This window comes from Taudactylus pleione, unplaced genomic scaffold (genome assembly GCF_031769625.1).
Source record: "Taudactylus pleione unplaced genomic scaffold, aTauple2 ptg000069l, whole genome shotgun sequence".
Classification (NCBI taxonomy): Eukaryota; Metazoa; Chordata; class Amphibia; order Anura; family Myobatrachidae; genus Taudactylus; species Taudactylus pleione.
Window position 1 is genome coordinate 4,905,899 of NW_028284471.1, and position 20,663 is coordinate 4,926,561.

The 20,663-nt window shown below is 46.3% G+C and overlaps 1 protein-coding gene across 6 annotated transcripts in view; it reads left to right on the forward strand.

The window, feature by feature from the left end:
* LOC148534272 (interferon regulatory factor 4-like) overlaps positions 1-20,663 on the forward strand; it is a 79,942-nt gene that overhangs the window by 11,284 nt on the left and 47,995 nt on the right. For 4 of the 6 annotated variants that reach the window (XM_088467072.1, XM_088467069.1, XM_088467070.1 and 1 more), the window contains exons 2-3: positions 16,853-17,075; positions 17,286-17,472. In XM_088467072.1, coding sequence (XP_088323198.1) covers positions 16,899-17,075; positions 17,286-17,472 — 364 coding nt within the window. In that variant the 5' untranslated portion in view covers positions 16,853-16,898. Of the gene's footprint in view, positions 1-7,410; positions 7,567-8,062; positions 8,133-16,852; positions 17,076-17,285; positions 17,473-20,663 lie in introns of those variants that run through there. The other 2 variants (XM_088467073.1, XM_088467071.1) reach the window with 2 other exon arrangements.

The following is a 20,663-nucleotide window of genomic DNA, read 5'->3' on the forward strand; positions in this document are numbered from 1 at the left end:
ACTGCACATGCGTGGCCGTCATTGCCGGGGAGGTTTCTGGGGGAACCTTTTGCCGGCTAATTATGGGAAGTGTAGCCTATAGCCCATAGTTTTCCAACCACTGTGTCGCGAGCGGTTGTCAAGTGTGCCGTGGCAGTCAGCTCAGCGAACTTGTACTGTAGTGTGTGTTATTCCTGAGGAGGCCAATATAGTGTGTTTTTTTCCTGTGGAAGCCAATGTGTGTGTATTTTTTATGTAGAAGCCAGTGTGTATGTTATTTCATTGGTCACACATGCTTTGTCCCTGGAAAGTGTGCCTTGGCAATTTTAAAATCTTGCGTAGTGTGCCTCGAGTTGAAAAAGGTTGAAAATCACTGGCATAGGCTACAGCAGCTAATGCCATCTTTAGATGGCATTAGCTGTGGGGACCAATCTGGCTGTTGGTAAATCTGGCAGCATCACATCCCTCATAGAAACGTATGGGGGATGCGGCTGCCAGTTTGAATTTAGGAATCACTGCAGGTATCGGAGATATCTGCTGCTGCCCCTCCTTCATACATCTGGGGGAAATTTAATATTGCAGTTAACCCCCAATAACGTGTGTTTTCGGGGATTAAGCCACAAATATAGAATGGTAAATGGGCCCCTATATGAGGGTAACAGACATGCATGGAAGTCAATCGTGTCAAGCTGGGTACACACTTGTATCTATATCGGCAGGTGTGTACACCAGATACGTCTGAAAAACATCATTCACAGACACATCAGGTCAGCCCTGCAGCACAGCCGATGACGATATACAGTATCATGCAGATATATCAGTATATCTGGCGGTGTGTACGGACGACCCGCCTGCCGCCAGGACACTGGCTGCATGGTCTACGCTGACATCTCAACTGGGCGGGCAGTTGTGACGTCTGGCCCGACGTACCAGGTGGTCGATTGATTAGTGTGTTTAGCTTACCAAATCAGTTTGCTGCTTGGCCGGTACATGTGTACCCAGGTTTAGAAGCAGACACTAAAAATGTATTTTTAAAAAGTTTACAAAAAAAAACTATTTACCACCTGATAATTATATAGCATATTCCCCAGCTGTCTGTAAAAGGAAACTCACTCCAAAACATGCAACAGGTATGATATTGAAAAGCATTAACCCTGCGTATGCTCTTTTTTTATTACATATTTGTAAGTACATTCAATTTTATAATATAATAAATCTGCTTTCAGCACTTGATCTAGGGGAGTTCTCCCTTTCTGCAATCTGCCTCTACATTTAAAGATAGAGCTAATTTATATAATTTTTTCCAGTGTTGATAGTAGCCACATCTATTTTACTACCTTTGCGTTAAAGGTTGCCAGGTGAGGGCATTTGTCAACACACATGTTGTATTGCCACACTGGGGATCGGCATGATTTACCGCCATCCGCATCAAATCCCAACAGCGGAAGCCCGGCAGAGGTGAAGATCCTGACTGTGCTAAAGGTAAGTATAATAAACTAACCTAACCCCGCCCCCTAATCCTAACCCTTCCTTAGGGGTGCCTAACCCTAACCTCCCCCTCTAAGTGCCTAAACCTAACCCCCCTACCCCTAGCCTAACCCGCCTGAGGGCTGCCTGACCCTAAGTCCTCCCCGGGAGCACCTAACCCTCCCCCCCCCCGCGGCTGTTAGCGCCCGGCGCCCGGCTTACCTTCAATCGGGATATCTGGCTCCCGGTGTAGGTAAAATGACAGGCGTCGGGATTTCGACGCCTGTCATCAGACCCTTGCCGGGATTAGACAGTCGGGATGCCGACGGTCGCCATTTAGACCGTCGGTGCCCCGACTGCATACCGTTCAGATTAGGCACCTGTTCCAGTATTGGGTTTCTGCTTAATTGGCTGAAAACTTTCATTTTAATATGCAATTTAGAAATCTAATTTGGTTGTAACTCTCTAGAATAGTGTATTACAGGTTTTGGATGAATAATAACATATTGATTAAATAAATTCCTGCATATTAACTGCAACAAAATTGATTTTGGATGGAGAACCCCTTAAAATGTAGCACACAGTACATCTGCATATTAATGTCAGAAGGAGTTCTTTGAACAAAGCAAATACAATTTGATCACTGTGTGCATAAAATTATACTTTAACAAATGTTGTTTTCTGTGAATGTTTTGTTAAACATGCAAATCCTTTCCAAACTGACTTTCATGTCAGAAAAACACTTAACGTCTGGTAAACTATGTAAAGCAGTTACATTTAAATTAGGGGTGTGCACCGGCCACTTTTCGTGTTTTGGTTTTGGATCTGGATCTTTCTTCGTGTTTTGGACCTGGATTGGTTTTGCCAAAACCACCCTTCCGTGTTTTGGGTTCTGGGTTTTGTGTTTTGGATCTGTATATTTTTGAAAAAAAGCATAAAAACAGCTAAAATCACAGAATTTGTAGGTTTTTCTGCTCCTATGCTATTATTAACCTCAATAACCTTAATTACCACTCATTTCCAGTCTATTCTGAACACCTCACACCTCACACCTCACAATAGTTTTTTTATGTCCAAAAGGTTGCACCGAGGTAGCTGGATGACTATGCTAAGCGTCACGAGTGGGCGGCACAAACACGTGACCCATCTAGGCGTGATACTGCAGTGGCAGACAGGATGGCAGTTTGAAAAACTAGGCCCCAAACTGTACATAATGCAAAGAAAAAAAAGAGGTGCAGGATGGAATTGTCCTTGGGCCCTCCCACCCACCCTTATGTTGTATAAACAGGACATGCACACTTTAACAAACCAATCATTTCAGCGCCAGGGTCTGCCACACAACTGTGGCTGAAATGATTGGTTCGTTTGGGCCCCCACAAAACAAGCTGGCAATTAATCTGTCCCTGCACAAACTGGCTCTACGGAGGCAAGATGTCGTCCTCATCCTCCTCATCCACCGATTCCTCACCCTCTTCAGTGTTGTGTACATCCTCATCCTCACAGAGTATTAATTCGTCCCTGCTGGAATCCACAACCACAGGTCTCTCTGTACGTTCTGGAGGCTGGTCTCCCTGGAAGAGTTGATAATTCATTTTATGAACATCATCTTCTCCACATTTTGTGGAAGCAACCTCCTACGCCTTTCGCTGACAAGGTTCCCGGCTGCACTAAACACTCTTTCGGAGTACACACTGGAGGGGGGGAAACTCAGATAAAATAGAGCCAGTTTGTACAGGGACCTCCAAATTGCTTCTTTTTCCTGCCAGTACAGGTACGGACTGTCTGACATGCCTACTTGGATGCTGTCGCCGATGTAATCCTTTAACAGACAGACGCACGCTTGTCGCTGCTGCTTTAAGGATGCACGTGCGGCTACATCGCACACAAGTCACAAACACATAAAAAAAATAGTTTTTTATTTTTTGGAGCACTTTGAGGGTTACACCATCCTTTAACAGACAGACGCACGCTTGTCGCTGCTGCTTTGAGGATGCAAGTGCGGCTTCAGCCCACACAATTCACAAAGACAGAAAAAAAAGAAGAATATTTTTATTGTTTGTGGAGCACACTTTGAGGGTTACACCACCCTTTAACAGACAGACGCACGCTTGTCGCTGCTGCTTTGAGGACAGTATCATATGCAGTGACAGTAGACTTGTCAGAAATTGTTGGCACGTCCTTCAGTCCGGACCAGATGTCCAAACCAGCCCTTGACTTATGACACAGGCGCACGCTTGGCGCTGCTACTGTGTTGATGCAGGTGCGGCTACAGCCCACATATTTCACAAAGACAGAAAAAAAAATAGGAATTTTTTTATTGTTTGTGGAGCGCACTTTGAGGGTTACACCACCCTTTAACAGACAGACGCACGCTTGTCGCTGCTGCTTTAAGGATGCAGGTGCGGCTACAGCCCACACATTTCACAAAGACAGAAAAAAAAATAGGAATTGTTTTATTGTTTGTGGAGCGCACTTTGAGGGTTACACCACCCTTTAACAGACAGACGCACGCTTGTCGCTGCTGCTTTAAGGATGCAGGTGCGGCTACAGCCCACACATTTCACAAAGACAGAAAAAAAAATAGGAATTGTTTTATTGTTTGTGGAGCGCACTTTGAGGGTTACACCACCCTTTAACAGACAGACGCACGCTTGTCGCTGCTGCTTTAAGGATGCAGGTGCGGCTACAGCCCACACATTTCACAAAGACAGAAAAAAAAATAGGAATTGTTTTATTGTTTGTGGAGCGCACTTTGAGGGTTACACCACCCTTTAACAGACAGACGCACGCTTGTCGCTGCTGCTTTAAGGATGCAGGTGCGGCTACAGCCCACTCATTTCACAAAGACAGAAAAAAAAATAAGAATTTTTTTATTGTTTGTGGAGCGCACTTTGAGGGTTACACCACCCTTTAACAGACAGACGCACGCTTGTCGCTGCTGCTTTAAGGATGCAGGTGCGGCTACAGCCCACACATTTCACAAAGACAGAAAAAAAAATAGGAATTGTTTTATTGTTTGTGGAGCGCACTTTGAGGGTTACACCACCCTTTAACAGACAGACGCACGCTTGTCGCTGCTGCTTTAAGGATGCAGGTGCGGCTACAGCCCACACATTTCACAAAGACAGAAAAAAAAATAGGAATTGTTTTATTGTTTGTGGAGCGCACTTTGAGGGTTACACCACCCTTTAACAGACAGACGCACGCTTGTCGCTGCTGCTTTAAGGATGCAGGTGCGGCTACAGCCCACACATTTCACAAAGACAGAAAAAAAAATAGGAATTGTTTTATTGTTTGTGGAGCGCACTTTGAGGGTTACACCACCCTTTAACAGACAGACGCACGCTTGTCGCTGCTGCTTTAAGGATGCAGGTGCGGCTACAGCCCACACATTTCACAAAGACAGAAAAAAAAATAGGAATTGTTTTATTGTTTGTGGAGCGCACTTTGAGGGTTACACCACCCTTTAACAGACAGACGCACGCTTGTCGCTGCTGCTTTAAGGATGCAGGTGCGGCTACAGCCCACACATTTTACAAAGACAGAAAAAAAAATAGGAATTGTTTTATTGTTTGTGGAGCGCACTTTGAGGGTTACACCACCCTTTAACAGACAGACGCACGCTTGTCGCTGCTGCTTTAAGGATGCAGGTGCGGCTACAGCCCACACATTTCACAAAGACAGAAAAAAAAATAGGAATTGTTTTATTGTTTGTGGAGCGCACTTTGAGGGTTACACCACCCTTTAACAGACAGACGCACGCTTGTCGCTGCTGCTTTAAGGATGCAGGTGCGGCTACAGTCCACACATTTCACAAAGACAGAAAAAAAAATAGGAATTGTTTTATTGTTTGTGGAGCGCACTTTGAGGGTTACACCACCCTTTAACAGACAGACGCACGCTTGTCGCTGCTGCTTTAAGGATGCAGGTGCGGCTACAGCCCACACATTTTACAAAGACAGAAAAAAAAATAGGAATTGTTTTATTGTTTGTGGAGCGCACTTTGAGGGTTACACCACCCTTTAACAGACAGACGCACGCTTGTCGCTGCTGCTTTAAGGATGCAGGTGCGGCTACAGCCCACACATTTCACAAAGACAGAAGGATGCAGGTGGAATCTAGACGGGATTTGGAACCGGGGACACAGTACCTCCATCAATTGTCTAAATCCCACTGCACTAATGGCGGATACCGGACGCACGTCTAACACCAACATAGCAGTCAAGGCCTCAGTTATACGTTTTGCTTCAGGATGACTGCTGTCGGACTTCATCCTCATCGCTAGGGACTGTTGGAGGGTCAATTGTTTAGTAAAAGTAGTGGTGTTCCTACTTCCTCTCTGGGATGATGAACAACTCCCAGCAGCAGCAACAGCACTAGGAGGAAGTGGTTCTTGATCTTTCCCTATTTTATTTTTATCAGAGAAAGTTTGGTCCTCCATTTATGTTATATTGATATATACGTGCGGCTAAAGCGCACACAAACACAGAAAATATTTTTTTATTTTTGCTGGAGAGTAGTGCACTTTGTGGGTAACACCACCCTTTAAGAAATGAGCCAGCCGGCTCTTTACTTATGGGACACAGGCGCACGCTTGGCACTACTTTGTTGATGCACGTGCAGCCACAGTGCACACAATTCACAAACACAGAAAATATTTTTTTATTTGGTTTGGAGTGTACTTTGGGGGTTACAGCACCCTTTAACGGTCAAGCCAGCCGGCCCTTTACTTATGACACAGGCGCACGCTTGGCACTACTTTGTTGATGCACGTGCGGCTACTGCGCACACAATTCACAAACACAGAAAATATATATTTTTTTGGTTTGGACTGGAGTGTACTTTGGGGGTTACAGCACCCTTTAACGGTCAAGCCAGCCGGCCCTTTACTTATGACACAGGCGCACGCTTGGCACTACTTTGTTGATGCACGTGCGGCTACTGCGCACACAATTCACAAACACAGAAAAAATATTATTTTTTTAGCACTTGGGGGAAGCACCCCTGATGGACAGAGCACCCCCTGGACAACACTACAGCACCCTATGGAGAACTGACTGCACAACACAGTCCAGCCAGCCCCTATGGACTTTGAAGTAGTGGACACAGCCCCTATTAACAACAGCAGCACAGCACAACACAGCCAGCCCCTATGGACTTTGAAGTAGTGGACACAGCCCCTATGGACAACAGCAGCACAGCGCAGCACAGCACAGCACAACACTACTCTGCACTACACTACACTACACAGCCCAGCCAGCCCTAACTCCCACCCTCCCTCTTCACTGTCCACAGCCGAGTGAGAAAATGGCGCTGACGCGGGTACCTTATATAGGATCCAAAACCCACGAGACCCGGAAGGCGGGATGATGACGTTTTGCCTCGATTTCAGATCCGAGTCAGGCGGGAAAAGTCGAGCCTGACTCGGATCTGCCTCGGATCGGGGAGGCTCGAGGGGGTTCGGATTTCAGAAATCCAAACCCGCTCACCCCTAATTTAAATACAGGGAAAATGTAAATGTAAAATATGTAAAAAAAATAAAAAAAAAAAGCTTTACTGTATGATACATTTGTAAATTCCACCCAGTGTTTGTAATGCTGGAGTTACTTTTGGGAAAGCTACTTTTTTGTCCCATGTGTCTAATCATTGTTCTAGATTCAGATACTTTTTTCCTTAATAGGCCACAACCCTAGACGCGGTTTAGTAGGAGGAGGGGTATTTGTCACTCGCTTTATGATTACAGCCTATGTACTGTAGTTACTTTGCTTATAGTCCAAAGTGGGTCCCTTGATAATGGGTTTATATAATGTGCTCTTTATGTACTGCAATCATTTACTTTTTATACATAAAGGTCCCTCCTGTTGTTACTTTGGACAGTAACTTTATGGTTCTCTAACTGCCTCCTGTTTATAGGTAGGGAAAGACAGCTATTAGTTGTAGTCATTGTGAACCTGGAAACTGAAAGCAAATTTCAACTAGCAGTATCAGTTTCACTTTTCAAATACTGAAATACGGAGTGAAGACTGCAGAGAAAGCTGAGGAGGAGAGAAATTCTGATCGAAATAAGAGGAAAAATCCAATTAAGGAGGAAAATAAGGGCACCAGTCTGAGGATAGAGTGGTGAGTAATACACATGAATAATGGGAGACTCTGGAATATTGGAAGGATGTTCTGGAGAAAAGAGAGTGAGGGTCTGGACTCTGGAGAGAAGGAAGTGAGGCTCTGGGGAGAAGAGAGAGAGATTCTGGAGAAAAGAGAGTGAGGCTCTGGGGAGAAGAGAGAGGTTCTGGAGAAAAGAGAGTGAGGTTCTGGAGAGAAGAGAGTGAGGTTCTGGAGAGAAGAGAGTGAGGTTCTGGAGAGAAGTTAGCATGATTCTGGAGAAACTTGGATGAAGTTGGGGAAAGAAAATACTGCAGTACTGGAGACAAGTGAGATTCTGGATACAAGGGTGTGAGGTTCTAGAGCAGTGGTTCTCAAACTCTGTCCTCAGGACCCCACAGAGTTCACATTTTCCAGGTGACCCAGAAGGTGCACAGGTGCAGTCATTACTCACTGACACCTTTTAAAAGATCCACAGGTGGAGCTAATTATTTCACTTGTGATTCTGTGAGGAGACCTGGAAGACATGCACTGTTTGGGGTCTTGAGGACCGAGTTTCAGAACCTGTGTTCTAAAGAGTAGGGAGTGTGAGTTTCTGAAAAATTGGAAGTTAGGTTCTGGAGAGTAGGGAGTGAGGTTCTAGAGACAATAGAGTGCGATTTTTGAGGGAAGTGAGTGAAGTTCTGGAGACAAGTGAGTTATTTTCTGCAGTTAAAGGAATACGGTTCAAAAAAATAAAGACTCAGCTTTAAAATAATTAACTTATTTAGTACAAACTTGATCCAGCATATGTGATTAGAAGATATCCATGCTTGACCACAGGTGACGTAATTATTACCTCAGTCAATTTGATTTAACCACCTGTGCTCAACCATGGTTATCTCTAAATCCTGAACTGTTGGGGTTCCTTGAGGACTGCGTTTGGGAACCTTTGGTATAGATTGTAAACTCATATGAGCAAGACCCTCTCTCTTTTATCTTTTCTACATAATTATGCTAATTGCACACTTAAATCTATGTATTTTTATATACTGTCTGTGAGGGGTGGATTAAGGGCCTGATTCAGATCTGCATGCAAATGCCATCGCAGCTGTAATTTCTCAAGAATCGAATAGTGAAAATATACTAATGTCTCCAAAGCTTACCCAAGCTTAATCCCCCATACATCAGCAATTGATTGCAGCAATCGTGCAATTTGCAATCGATTGTGTATAAAAATCTTTTCCTTTTTCAATTGATTGTGGCACTTCTGCAATCGATTGAAAAAGGGAACATTTTTTATACACATTCGATTGCAAATTGCACGATTGCTGCAATCAATTGCTGATGTATGGGGGCCTTTAGGGATGCTCACTGCTGTCTTCTCATATCCGTCCGACGGCAAACACTGCAGCTCTCCTGACATGCTGAGAGCTCTCATGCTGTGAAGGATATCACAATGGCTAATTTATGCACGCCCATTAAACGGAGTTTAAACAGTCCCAACACGCCTGCGTTGGCCTAACCACCTCAGTTACCTCCCCCAAACGCTGACTACCTGTCACTCACTTTGCGAGTGAATCCTCTCTGCGAGTGTAATCGTAAATAAATTAACTGTGCATATACAGTGCGGCTTTCATGCATGCGCAATGGCTAACAATTGCTCAATCTGCGTAATCATCTGTATTGTGTGCGGATCTGAATCAGGCCCTAAAAGAGGAAGGGTCTCATGTGCAGCCTCCAGACAGGCCCCCTCCTCTCTCTACTGCTGTCTGTATTAATAAGTACTTATGTGTTTTGTTGTCAAATGTATCCTCTTGTGCAGCTCTATGAAACCATGTTAGATAATAATAATAATTAGTGTGAGGAGCAAAGTTGATTAGGCTCAAAAGAGATTGTGATGTCCAGGAGAAGTGAAAAATCATGGGAAAGTGAGCAGTGCACAAGTCAGTGTTGTGTACATACATACTGAAAAGGTTACCGGAAAATATCACTATATATCGCATCATCATATTGTCCGGCAACTTCCTTAGATAAATGGCCCCTCCGCAATGAACTTCTTCCAATAAATGGCCCCTCTGTGATGAACTGAGAAATGACCCTCCGCGATCCCAGCAAGCAGTGACTAGACTAACATATGGAAAGTCCGATATGTCTTCTTCCCACTGCGCCCACAGTGCCTTGTGCTGCAGTGTCCATCCACATCACAGGGCTGACGCTAGACACAAGGGGGCGGAGCAGCAGAAGAGGAGCAGGTGTGCTTCAGCTCATTTTACCATCTCCAGTTGGTGAAATGAAATGGGGAAGCAAAATAGAGACATGTCCTTTCCGTTCTTCTCTGAATAGCTTGAAAAAATTTACTAAAATCGTTTACTAAAGTTGTTCATTTACTGAATGTCATGAACGATTTTTATGAACTACAAACGATTTTTGCATATTCCCTTAATGAAAATCGTTGAGTTGACAATTCTGACTGAACGACAAACTACAAACGACAAACTACAAACGTGAACGCGCATGAACGATAATCGCTCATCATTTGACTCAGAAAGTGAACGATTTTTGGCATCAATTATCGTTTAACGATAATCATTAAAAAAATCGTTGTGTGTGTATGCAGCTTGAGACTTCTCCAAGTAAGCAGTGAAAAGCCCTGTTTTCTGAAGCGCTTTGTGAAACAGGGCTTTTCGCTGCTGCATGAATAGCCCCCTAACACAGAGATTGTGAGGGTCAGGAGAGTTAAGAATAAATGCAAGACACAGGAAAGAACTAAGGCCCTCATTCAGAGCCGTACGCTCTGAGCAGAGCGCACGCTCTGAATGAGGGCCGGGCTCCATTTTCATGGAGCGTCCTCCTGGACGCTCGTATAGCTGTGGGTCACCACCCACAGGCTATACGAGCGTGCATTGTGATGGTCGCGATGGTCGAGACCATCGCGACCATCGAATTTGCGAGCCGGAGCCTGCGGTTGAGTTTCTCAACCGCAAGCTCCGGAGTGATTTTGGCTCTATCAGAGCCAAAATCACTCCCACTGACATCACTAGTGATGTCAGTGGGCCGGCTTCTGACGGGAGGCGTTCCCGTGGGAACGCCCCCGTCAGGGAGGCACGCCCCCGGCACGCCCACCAAAGGGGGCGTGCTGTCAATCAACATTGACAGCACGCCCCCTTTGATCGGACACAACGAGCGAAGGACTTTCCTTCGCTCGTCGCGTCTGGCGCATGCGCACGACGGAGCTCCCTCCGTCGTGCGCATGCTCAGTCCATAACATCGACCCACTTGCGAGCGGACAGCCGCTCGCGAGTGGGTCTGAATCAGGCCCTAAATTCACCTCTGCACTAAGGAGAAAGGTTAACAACATTTTGAAGTTCCAGGATGAAGGATGTAAGCAGTAAAATATTATGTTGAAGACCTAGTACTCAAAATATTAAAGAGAAATGCTAATCAGTGATATGAAAGGGAAGGATCAATGCTTAGATGAGGATGGGGCTAGGGGGTCTATTTACTAAGCAGTGATAAGAGACAGAGTGAAAAGTGATAAGTCAGTGATAAGGTGCCAGCCAGTCAGCGCCCAACTTTTCTCTGCCCCCCCCCCACCCACCGCCCTGTTAGCGGCTCCCCGGCGGCTGCAAATATTAGAGGGAGCAGCCGCTGGCCAAAGAGCAAACCCCTCCTCTCCCTCCATTTTTGCAAGCCCCACTCCATATATAAACAGCAAAGCCCCATATGTATGTATATATACTGTGTATAAATATATATATATATATATACACACACACACTATATATATATATATATATATATGTATATATGTGTGTGTGCATATATATTTATATATATATATATATATATATGTATACATACATGTGATCTATACACATGGATATATACATATACTGTGTATATACCAAAAAAAAAAAAAAAATATATATATATATATATATATATAATATATATATATATATATATATATATAGTGTGTGTGGAGTCCCCCAACCGATGTCAAACAATCGATTGTTTCTATCGATGGTTGAATCGATCGGCCATCGATGGTACCGCTGTCAATGACTAGAACTACAGTATACAATCAAAATGTTAATTTTTATGGTATATGGTGTTTAAAAAAAATTAATAAATAGCATTGAAATAGTTTTAAAAATGTTCTTGACCTTATTCAATCATAAAAAAAACGACAATTTCGGAGCGGTTTTTGAAAAAAAAAATCGTCAGTTAAGTGCGGGGAGTGGCAAGGCCAGGGGCTGCTTCCACAGACACAGTCTCCCGGCCTCACAAGGAGGCCAGCCTGGGTAAGCTGAGGCTTACCCAGCTGACCGGCGCCGTCTACCATCGCGAACGATAGTTGCGATGATGATCACAGTCTGTGTCCTTGGCCATAGAGCTGGAATCGCAAATGCAGCAGGGGTGTCATACACCTCCTGCTGCATTTGCATATCGACAAGGACGGAATTGCAAAGCTGCCTGCGCGCAGCTTTGCAATTCCGTCCTAAGCTAAATCACCCCCTAGGTCTGTGGTTCCCAAACTTTTTCGAATCATGACACCCTAGAGTATCAGCATTTCTTCTATGGCACTCCAGGGAAAAAAATTTCTTGCTGAGAAATTCAGCAACAATTTAAATAAAGTAAATTGTGCTTATATGTCACCCGTAGCTTCAGTTATGTGGTTGTTGACAGGGCTGCGCTTCTTTTTGTCCACATATTTTTTGATTAGCAGCCATTAGCACTAGTTTTGCCTGTCACACAGACTAGTAAAAATAATTTTATTCAGTACTTGATCACCAACCTGTGGCACCCCTGCAAGTGCCTTGAGGCACCCCAGGGTGCCACGGCACGCAGTTTGGAAACACTGCCCTAGGTGATCCATGTAGCTTAAGTTAAGGCTACCTCTCCGGCTGTGAGTAGCTGCAAATTTCAAGTAATTTCAGGCAGTAAAGAAGGCCATGTGCACTGTACTTAGGGGCATATTTAATAAACAATATTTGGGTGATATCCCCTCAAAACACCCGTAAATATTAAGGATCCCCCAAACGTACCATGGAGGGACCGCAGCAGGAGCAGCCCCAATAGGCTTTAATGTGGGCTGATAGGCTGTCAGATTTATCAAGCATTAGCAGCTGTAGCATATAGGGTACACTTCATACAAATTACCGAGAGGGTTCCTTAGGAACTCTACCCGGTAATGGCTGCCGCACATGCGTGGTCAGCAGATCGCACATGTGCAGTAGCGCCACAAGGTCTCAAAAGAGGAGTGAAATGATTGCATTAACTTCTTAAGGCCCCCATACACGGTAAGATTCAAAGTTGGTAAGATGAGTTGGACGATTGCCCTTGAAATTCTTCCCTTGAAATTTTTCATAAGATGTTGTCAAATGGTGTAAGATTGATCGTTACGATCATAGGATAAGATGCATAGAAGTGTGTCACATCGTACATGATCGGTTGGGATCTCTCTGCAAAACCATTTGATCTGCGATCCAACTAGACGACGGCGGGGACGCAGAAGACTCAAAATACATCTATTTTCAAACGATTGGTCTGTCCAACCTGTAGAAACTGCCAAAATGGTGTTAAAAATCGTCCCGTGTACACATCGCAGCGATGGACTCTTTTTCGGAGCCCTTGTCCTTGCATGTGTATATTAATACATTTGGACGAAACTTAGAGCCTGATTCAGAGCCGCTCGCTCTGACAGAGCGCTCGCTCTAAATCAGGGCCGGGATTTTTTCTTTTTGAGTGGCCTCTTGGCCACTTGCATAGCTGTGGGTGATCACCCACAGCTATAGCGAGCAGCCATGATGATGGTCGCGATGGTCAAGACCATCGCGACCATCGGGCTTGCGATGAGACCCTTGTGGTAGGGTCTCATTCATCGCAAGCCCCAGAGAGCTTTCAGCTCTAACAGAGCTGGAATCTCTCCACTGACATCACTTGTGATGTCAGTAGGGCCGCCCCCAAATGACAGGCGTTCTGATGGGAATGCCTCCGTTTGGGCAGCCACCCCCCCGGCCCGCCCACCAAACGGAGCGAGCTGTCACTCAACATCAACAGCTCGCCCCCTTTTGGTGCGAGACCCGGAGCAACGGAGTGCCCGTCGCTAGCCGGGTCAGGCACATGCACACGACAGCCGGCTCCATCGTGCGCATGCGCTGTGGGCCACCATCGACCCGGGTGCGAGCGCTCAGCGCTTGCGACCGGTTCTGAATCAGGCCCTTAATCTCTTATTGCTGCAACTAGTGGCCATAAGAAATTGCAATTATCAGATGTAAAATCCAATAATTGATAAAAATGTCCCTTGGCATGGAATTTCCTTACTCAACACAGCTCCATTCCTTGACCTATGTAAACTTCTGGTCCTCTGTAAATGCCATCTTGCTGTGCACATCCATGCATTTTGGTGGAAATCTAGGTAGACTGTGAGGACCAGAATGGATTGTCTTTTTACTATTGCTATGGTTTAGTTCAAATTGTGTATCTTGATGTGGTTTTAGTCAATCAGTCAATACGGAATGCATACAGGAGACCGGCTACCGGGTATCCCGATGCTTAGAATCTCAACAGGGGCTTGGTTTGTATCCTAACCCTCCCCCCTTCATTACCTAACCCTCCATTCCTGCATCCTCCCCTCCGCCCCCCCCCCCCACAGCCTTACCCTAAGGCATACTTGCCTACTCTCCCGGGACTGTCGGGAGCCTCCCGAAAATCGGGTGCCGCTCCTGACACCTCGCAAGACTAGGCAAGTCCCACAGAATGGATGCCGGCACCCTGCTAACCCCCGCGCTAGCCGCAAAAGTGGGCGGTGCGGGGTGTGATGACGCGATTTGCGCTGAATTGCGTCATCGTAGCCCCGCCCCCTGCCTTATAATGCCAGTAATATTGGCATTATAAAGCATGGGGCGGGGCCACGATGACATGATCGCGTAGGAATGCCCCCGCTCCGCCTATTTGACCCGCCCCCATCCTCCCTGCTGGACGGACCTGCCAGCCCCCTTCCGGATTCCCCTGCCGAAATGTCGGCAAGTATGCCCTAAGGGTCCCCCTTGGTGCCTAAACCTAACCTTCCCCCCCTTGGTGCTTAAACCTAACCCACCCCCCTTTGTGCCTAACCTTAAACCCTCCAGGTAGCGCCTAAACCTAACCCCCCCTGCCCGCAGCCTAACCCTAACCCCGGTGGTGCCTAAATGGGCTTTATTGGGAGTAAATCTGTTTAAAAGGAAGGATTTTGCACCTTGGCAAAGCCATTTAGCACTGCAAGGGAAAGATATATTAAAATATGCAGACACATGGAGGGAAGGAGCCTTTATCTTTCTAATTCTAACTCGCGGTATAAGAATAAAGCTGCCTAATATTTGTGCACTACATGCAAAAGCAGCCAGTATTCTAACTGCATGCAAGAAAACATTATATTTGTACCCCTTGTTTTCCATTTAAAATATGCCTTTGTGCCATTTAGCTGATTGATTTAGGTGCTGAGACACATGGTGTCTCCAACACAGTGGTCCGGGAACAGGGGTAAATTACCCCATTTGGGGTAAAACTGAAATTGCTGGGGGTAATGGACGGACAGCCGGGCATGCATATGAATCATTGCATGCCCGGCTGTCCATCCATTACACCCAGGAATGGAGGTCACTGGCGCCCGGCTCATTCCCTTCTGCGCTGCGTTAGCCAGAGGCTGGAGTTCTGTTCTGAACTCCAGCTTCCGGCTCTCTCCATGCGCACTATGACGTCATGATGTCACTCCCATAGTTCTGAGGAGCAGCCGGGCGGACAGGATGGCGGCGGATGCAGGAGTGGGGATTAGGGTAAGTTTTTTTTTTCTGTACAAGCGGCACTACAGGGGCATAACTATGGGGGCACTGCTACAGGGGCATAACTCTGAGGGCACTGCTACAGAGGCATAACTGTGGGGGCACTGCTACAGGGGCATAACTATGGGGGCACTGCTACAGGGGCATAACTATGAGGGCACTGCTACAGGGGCATAACTCTGGGGGCACTGCTACAGGGGCATAACTGGGGGCACTGCTACAGAGGCATAACTATGGGGGCACTGCTACAGGGTCATAACTATGGGGGCACTGCTACAGGGGCTTAACTATGAGGGCCCTGCTGCAGGGGCATAACTGAGGGCACTGCTACAGGGGCATAACTATGAGGGCACTGCTACAGCGGCATAACTATGGGGGCACTGCTACAGGGGCATAACTATGGGGGCACTGCTACAGGGGCATAACTCTGGGGGCACTGCTACAGAGGCATAACTATGGGGGCACTGCTAGAAGGGGCATAACTATGGGGGCACTGCTACAGGGACATAACTATGAGGGCACTGCTACATGGGCATAACTATGAGGGCACTGCTATAGGGGCATAACATTGGGGGCACTGCTACAGGGGCATAACTATGGGGGCACTGCTACAGGGGCATAACTATAGGGGCATAACTATGGGGCACTGCTACAAGGGCATAACTATGGGGGCACTGCTACAGGGGCATAACATTGGGGGCACTGCTACAGGGCATAACTATGGGGGTACTGCTACAGGGGCATAACTATGAGGGCACTGCTACAGGGGCATAACTATGGGGGCACTGCTACAGGGGCATAACATTGGGGGCACTGCTACAGGGCATAACTATGGGGGTACTGCTACAGGGGCATAACTATGGGGGCACTGCTACAGGGGCACAACTATGAGGGCACTGCTGCAGGGGCATAACTATAAAGGCACTGCTACAGTGGGAATAACTGGGGGCATAACTATGGGGGCACTGCTACAGGGGCATAACTATGGGGGCACTGCTACAGGGGCATAACTATGGGGGCACTGCTACAGGGGCATAACTATGGGGGCACTAATACAGGGGAATTATATGGAGGCACTACTACAGGTGCATAACTATGGGGGCACTACTACAGGGGCATTATATGGGGGCAATACTATAGGATTTCCTTCCTTTCAAATCAAGGGGGTAACGTCGGCATATCTAAATATATTTTGGGGTAAAAGGTAAAAAAGTTCCCTGACCCCTGCTCTAACACAAGAGACTCTGGAGAAGCAGTGAGACATAAGACAGTCTAGGCCAGAGGTTCCCAATCTCGGTCCTCAAGGCACCCTAACGGGTCAGGTTTTAAGGATATCCATGGTTGAGCACAGATGGTTGAATCAAAAGACTGAGGTACTAATTAAATCACCTGTGCCCAAGCATGGTTATCTTTAAAACCTGGACCATTAGGGTGCATTGAGGACCGAGTTTGGGAACCTCTGGTCTAGGTAATTTTCTTCAGTATCTTTGTCCTACCCTTAGGTCTTGGAAGAGGAGAAGTGGAAGTCACAAACCTTTTGGACAGGAGATGTGTGAAAAAGGATCCCCGCCTCTGAGATTAAAGGAATGGCTCATACTTCAAATAAACAGTGGCAAATATCCTGGACTGCGGTGGGAAAATGAAGAGAAGACAATGTTCAGAATCCCATGGAAGCATGCTGCCAAACAGAACTACAGCAAGCAGGAAGATGCAGCATTATTCAAGGTAATTCCTTTACAGCAACTCTACGTTTATGACGGACATGACTTAGTAGCCCTAAAACTGGTACCTGTTGCAATCCTCCGATACACATTTCCATTCCTACAGTGTCAATAGATAGTTATATTAATAACCTGTTCTCATAAATCTCTCTTATGCTTGTCAAATGATGGTCAAACCACTGTGATTATGGTAGTCTCTTCATTGCTTTCACAGGCCTGGACAATGTATAAGGGAAACCTTCGAGAGGGGTCTATAAAGGAAGATGCCTCTGTGTGGAAGACACGACTCCGATGTGCTCTTAACAAGAGTCCATACTTTCAGGAGATCATGGAGAACTGTGAGGACCTCGGCGGACCCTTCAAGTTGTATAGAATTGTTTCCGAACCCCAAGAGCGAAATGGTAAATAGCATTATGACCTTGTCCAATGGGGACATGTATTGTGTGCATGTGTCTCACACTAAGGGCCTGATTCAGAGATGTAGGCTTTGGGCCTGATTCAGAGCCGGTCGCTATTTGCGCTCGCTCATTCAAAAACAAGGGGTGGCTATTCAAATGATCCGTTCGCAAATTGCAGTCTGTTCACACCTCTAAGTCTGAACGAGCGAGCAAAACACACTCGCTTATTTGTTAAAAACGCCCCCTGGACGCTCGCACCATACATCATGTCCGCAATTTATTAGATTAATCGAGTACATCGACCAGCGTCTGAACTACTCGCTATTCTTGTGGTTGGTTTTTGCTACCACAATTTTGCGAGCAGTTCTGGCTATAAAATAACCCAGTGACGTGGTCAATGACGCTGCTGTATTAATTATGCACACCCTTAAAACGCCCGTTTTGACCTTTAAGCACGCCTGCGTTCGGATCCCCACTCCCCATTTTCAAGCACCTTCCCCTGTTACCACCCACATACGCCTCATTCTGTCACTCAAAATAGCAGGCATTCGCTATTTTGCGAGCACATGAATTTCGGCCGCACTGACTGGTTCGCGCATGCGTATTACGATCCGTACGCATGCGCAGTTGGGCAAACATCGCTCGGAGCGAACGAGCAGCCACTTGCGTCCGGCTCTGAATCAGGCCCTTTGTGCATATATGCTAATGCTGCAGGAGGCGTCTGCATGAAAAAGACACTTACAGCCAGCATCTCAGATCAGATGCCTGCGTCCAAAGACGCACGTTTGCAGCATCGCCCATCTTAGTAAGCCTAAGCCTGCTCAGAATGGCCATCTCCTGCCCCCTTTCGAGGCCAGTACTGGCATCAGCACTCCTAGGAAACAGGGATGATACGCCTGCCAGCGTCGCCCCCCCCAAACAGTCATAGCTTGTCAATCAGGCTATGTTTTAGGGGGCACTGTGAGTGATCTCACAGGACCCGTTGTGCACATGCACAGCCCCCCCGCCATCGCAGATCAGGTTTGCATACATCTCTGAATCAGGCCTCAAGTAAAACAGTTTGATTGGAATGTTAAACCACTTTTAGAACTAGACTATCAGAGGCCCAATGCAAAATTTCTATAAATCGGTTGCCAAAAGCTTGATTTCAGGAAAAAAGCAAAAAAAACAAAAGAATAAACTAAACAAACAAACCTGCAACAAATTTTTTCTTTGTAGTTAAAGTATGGTTGAGTCACAAATGTTGCTTATATAGAAATACAAGACATATATATCTCAACACTAGCGTACTACAATAAAGGTAATGGAGTAACTCCCTTTACATTATCTTCTGAATGACATCACAAGTCCACCGTTTCGTTTTTGAAATGGCTGCCATCTAGACCACTTGTATTTCTCTAGTGTTAATGACAAACATAATGAAATACACATCCACATACTAGGACACTTCTATACTCTGGGCTGGCTGTGACATACCAGATGAGGAGCAGGAAGTTAGGCAGCAGGCACCACCCAAGGGCAAGTCCAGGGCTTCTCCAGACAGTAGGGTGCCTCCCTAGGCACTCAACACGCTGGAGACAGATGCCACTAGGGCAGGAAACATGCTAGCTCCTCGGCCTTGACCCCTAATTGGCAGTTCCAGTCGTAACACCCTTGGCACTGCCCTGTTCGTACAATGTAACAGAAGGCTAATATTGTATCTGGTGTACAGCACTTAACTGGGTACTGTAAACCAGATTCAGCAGGAGTGCTTCTTATTTTTACTTTTTGCTTGCATCTACTGTATCTTCTGAATGTTCTTAAACTGTGTGCCCAAATCTGTCTCCAGGACCAATGAGCCTCACAGGAAGTTCTGAAGCCATCACTCACCACAGGGAACAACCCAAGTAATAGAAGTTTCATAAAAGACATGCAAGCAAAAAAGTTGTGTATGAACACAAGATTACAATAAACTATTATCGTTCTAATACTGCTACATTGTACATGTTACTTATTTATTGCATGCTTGATTATAGATGAGACCCAGCAAGTGCTATACATTTTAAACAAATGAACTGGACTATTTAGACTCTGCCAACAATATGAATGTTGTTTTAAATAATAGTTTTTATGGCTTTTTTCCAACCTGGACCGTTAGGCTGCCTTGACAACTGGGCTTGGAAACCTCTGGTTCAGATACAATTGTCGTAATAGGAGAAATGATGGAGTCTTCCAGGACTGGGGCAATAGACACTTTTGCAGTCAAAATATATCCCTAAGAGTAACAGTCAAATTTGGGAACAACAGCTGGGTAGAAATAGAGGAGAGCATTGAGTGGGATAAGCACAGCTGGGTGGGACGGTATGAAATACCGCCGGACGGTTCAAATCCCGACGCTGGAAGACCGGCAGTGAATATCCCGACACGTAAGTATTTTAACTATTTAGTAACCTAACCCCCCCTAGCCCTAACCCTTCCTTAGGGGTGCCTAAGGCTAACCTCGCCCCAAGTGCCTAACCCTAACTCCCCCTGTAAGTGCCTAAACCTAACGCCCCCCTTCCCTGCAGCCTAAACCTAAGTCTCCCAGGGGGTGCCTAACCCTAACCTCCCCCTTGGGGTGCCTAACCCTAACCCCCCTTCCCCTAGCCTAACCCTCCCGGGGGGGTGCCTAACCCTACGTCCCCCCGGGAGCCCCTAACCTAACCCTCCCCCTCCGTGGCTGTATGCTCCCGCCGCCCGGCTTACCTTCGTACGGTATGCCGGGAGTCGGGCTCCCGGCGTAGGTAAAATGACAGGCGTTGGGACCTCGACGCCTGTCATTAGACCCCTGCCGGGATTAGACAGTTGGGAAGCCGGCGGTCGGCATTTTGACCGGCAGCTTTCTGACTACATCCCCAGCTGGGTAGGGGAGTATGTGTCACATACTATATGAGGACAAGCCCAAGAAACATGTAATAAATCAGGAGAGAGCAATTGCACCAGCACAATTTAGAGTGGATGGACCACATTATATGCAACTTGACAGGCTTGAGATTAAATGCATGTCAAAATGTTGTATCGTTTATGACATTACATGGAGATAAAAATAGTTTCCCACTCCAAAAGAGACATTTCATTAGTGACTTCCCATTGAAACTGAGCAGGAGATTTAGCGGGTGGAGGGGAGGGGGGCAGATTGATAGCAGTGTTCTCCCCAGAAAATTTTGCCAGCCGAG